The sequence below is a fragment of the Lipotes vexillifer genome, unplaced genomic scaffold (assembly GCF_000442215.2).
Source record: "Lipotes vexillifer unplaced genomic scaffold, Lipotes_vexillifer_v1.1 scaffold1063, whole genome shotgun sequence".
Lineage (NCBI taxonomy): Eukaryota > Metazoa > Chordata > Mammalia > Artiodactyla > Lipotidae > Lipotes > Lipotes vexillifer.
The window spans coordinates 2,322,336-2,325,779 of record NW_006799734.1 but is presented as its reverse complement, the minus strand read 5'-3'; the positions used below and the strand labels follow the sequence as shown (position 1 = coordinate 2,325,779).

At 57.8% G+C, this 3,444-nt stretch overlaps 1 protein-coding gene across 1 annotated transcript in view; it reads left to right on the top strand.

Moving 5' to 3' along the window:
* NDUFS6 (NADH:ubiquinone oxidoreductase subunit S6) overlaps positions 1 to 2,021 on the top strand; it is a 5,737-nt gene extending 3,716 nt beyond the window's left edge. Inside the window, exons 3-4 of the mRNA XM_007471905.1 lie at positions 1,107 to 1,229; positions 1,956 to 2,021. Of these exons, the coding sequence (XP_007471967.1) occupies positions 1,107 to 1,229; positions 1,956 to 2,021 (189 nt within the window). The remainder of the gene's footprint in view (positions 1 to 1,106; positions 1,230 to 1,955) is intronic.
* Positions 2,022 to 3,444: the final 1,423 nt, after the last annotated feature.

Here is a 3,444-nt window from a genome sequence, read left to right as displayed (position 1 = left end):
GCGGGGCCCCACCACTGACCATTTTGTCCTCTGTTACCGAGTTCCAACCCCGTGACCCTTTGGCCCCCAGAGATGGGGGACCTTCGAGGTGTGATCTTGCTGTTTTGCACCCAGAGTGTGTCAGCTGGGGTGGAATCCCGCAGCCCCATCAGATCAGATTGGGGTCTGTGTGTAGGTCCAGCCGCTGCCCGTAACGTTGGGCTTCTGCCGGGCCATGCGTGGCGGTTCCGGTTCTGGCTGCTGTGGGTGAGCATCTCCAGCTTCCTCAGCTCAGACGACGTTCTGTGCCTCCCAGCTGAGTGCCTGCACCCAGAGAAGCTGGCTGCCCGAGGAAAGGGGAGCGATGCGCCGCTCTCTCCCTTATTTACCAGCTTGAAAGTCACGAGTTGGTTCCTTCCAGTAAGGAAATCGGTGGATTTAGAGCATCTCTGTGGAAGCGTGGGTTCAAGCATGTTGTGTTTCCGTGCTTTGTGATTGTGGTGCCGTCGTCGCTCCAGTTTCCCACGTGGAGCAGCCCTTGTAGTCTGAGGCTGCCTTTCCCTCCGTCGCAACGTGGCTCAGCCTCATCTGTCACGTTTCCTGCTCGGGACCCCGAACCAGCTGCTAGTTCAGAGCCCGGTCCCCATGGTGAAGTGGTCAGGGAGACAGCGTGGCTCCTGGCCCCGGGGTCAGCTGCTGCTTCTGTCTTTTCCAGCAGGTAGAGGAGAGGAGCATGTGTGTGCAAGTGTGTCCGTGTGCGGGTGTGAGAGGGAGGGCGGGGCGGGGCCAGGAGGGAACAGGTGACGCTGCACGCGGGGCGGGGTGTTAACAGGGTGAATCCAGGTAGAGACAAAGGAGAATTCTTTGTACTGTTGTAATTCTTGCAGCTTTTCTGTAAGTTTGAAATTATATCCAAATGAAAAGTTAAGTGTGTGTGTACATGTATTTAATTACTTGTGTATTTTGAAGATCTACACTGATAATGTTTAAATGAAACGGTACAGAACGTGCCTTTGCTGGCAGTGTGTGCGTGTATGTGGGGGGCGGTCTACATTGGTTTAAATTCCATGAGAGCGTCCAGTGTTTGTGCTTGTCTGTACGAGCTTCTCCTGTCTGTCTTTTTCCAGGTGAATGAGAACTTTGCCATCGACCTGATAGCAGAGCAGCCTGTGAGCCAAGTTGGGAGTCGAGTGATATGGTGTGACGGTGCGGGGGGGGCCCTGGGCCACCCCAAAGTGTACATAAACCTGGTAATGTGCCATCCGTCCCCGGACCCCCGTCCTTCTGTCCTCACCCCACTGGCCTCACCCTCTCCCACTCGGCCTTGCCCACAGACCATACCACAGGGGCTGAACAAAGGGCGTGTCCAGGGCAGCTTTGCCTGTGACGTGTGTGCAACGCCCTTAGTGTCACCAGCACTGCTTTCCCTCAGACTTGTAGGCATCTGCCTTTCCCAGGGAACCATCGTGTTGGTGCCTGTGTGATCGTTTACACTGTTGATAACTACACGCACAGAGCCTTTGAGAAGGAGAACAGTACGCTGGGTGTTAGAGCAGAGAAGGGTGCCTCGGGATAAAGCTCAGATGCACGTGATGTTGCTGTTGCGACAGGGCAGGACCCACCGCTGCCCCTGCTGCTGGGTCCGGGCTGGACCCCACCCCTGAGGGCTGGGCCTCTGCTCCGCGCCCCACCCTCCAGTCCTTCCAGGCCCCTGCTCGAGGGCCAGGAGGGGGACGGGGACCGAGCCGTGTGTTCCAGGGCAGGGAGCCTGCAACCCCAGCGAGTCTGGGTGGAGCAGGCTGGACCCAGGGCCTCCGGCACAGCCACGTCCAGCGTCAGGCAGTGACCCCGGAGCTCCTTGGGCGCCCCTGGTTGGCTGTGTGTTTCCAGTGTCTGCTTTTAGTGTCTGAGGTCTACCTGTCTCTAGATTGATGTAGAATACGGAAATGGGAGATCTTTCCCTTTGAATTTTCCAGGACAAGGAAACAAAGACGGGGACGTGTGGCTACTGTGGCCTGCAGTTCCGGCAGTCCCACCACTAGGGCCGCGTGCGCAGCTCGGTGGCACGGACTCTGTCTCTAGTGCCGAATAAAGGGTGTTGTTCTCCAGGATGCCGCGCACAGCTGTTTCTCTCACACAGGTTCACTTAGGACTGTGGCTTAAGGTGACGTCCCCTCCTGGGCCCCCGCCACATGCTCCTTCCACCCGCGGGACCACAGCGGGGGCTGGAAGAATCCGGGGGCCGGGGGCCGGGGGCAGGGGGGACGTGGCTGCTCAGGGGGCTCGGGCTCCGGCCCAGCTCCACCCCCGTCACTCATCTGCTGTCACTCTTTCTTTCTGTCCATCTGGTCCTCAGGCTCTGTCCAGTGTCTTAAATCCCAAGAAGTTAAGTACCTATTTGAAGGTGTTAACAGTCACATGTGGTCCAAATCAAGTACAATTTGTGTATTTAAAACAGTAGTGATTACAATGTATCATAACACAAAAATAAAAATGAATATTATACGGGAAGAGAATGGAAGCTTGGTGGGGTGATGGGAATTCCAGGAGGAAAAAGCGATGCACGGCGGGGCGCGGGGAAGCGGCATCTACACCAGAGAAGATTCCTGAGCTGAGGGAGAACCCACAGATCACAGGGCACACCAGGTGCTCAGCAAAACTGGTGAGAAAAGACACAACTGGGTGCATTCTGATTATAAAAACTAAGTTGATGAAACTCTAAACTTTATGGAGTCTAGAGAGGACAAGACCGTTTATGCTTCCGGATGAAAGGAGAGATGACCATAGTGGCAGAGTTACCAGAAGGCCGTCCGGCATCTCACCTTCAACCCTGGAAGCTGGAGGTGGTAAGTGGCGCTAACAGTCAGGAATCCTGCGCGTGACCAACGTGACATACACTGGCAGAGGAGCAGTGGATGTGGAGAACTCAGGGAGCCACGCCTGGGCCCCAGCCAGCCCACGGCAGGGGAGGGGGGCGCCCCTCGGCCTGAGCCGGCTGACACGGAGGGGGTGCGGCCCTGAGCGCAGGGCGTGCTCACCGAGGCTCTCGTGGAGCCGGAGCTGCAGGCCCAAGACCTCAGGTAGTGGACTTGGGGGCTGGCTGTGCAGAGCAGGTGTGCGAGGTGGGGGCAGGGCGGGAAGAGAAGGAGGTCGGGGGTCCTGGGGGTCCCGCGGGTGGGGCGGGTGGGGAGGGAAGGAGTGTCCAGGTCTCCGCTGGCTTCTGGAAGTGTGCCACATCTGCTCACGAGGAGCGGGGGCGCCGTGCGTCAGAGGCGTGTTGAAGTCTCACACCCACCGGGGGTCTGTGCGCCTCCCAGTGTTCTCCGGCTCGGTGCCCTGTTTAAGGAGCTGCATTTGAGGCTCTGCTGTTAGTTTCTGCGGCTCGCCTGTTCACTGTCCCTAACAAGACATCCGCCTTTGAGTCTGCTCTGCCTGTGCCTCATGGGGCCACACCTGCTTCGTTTG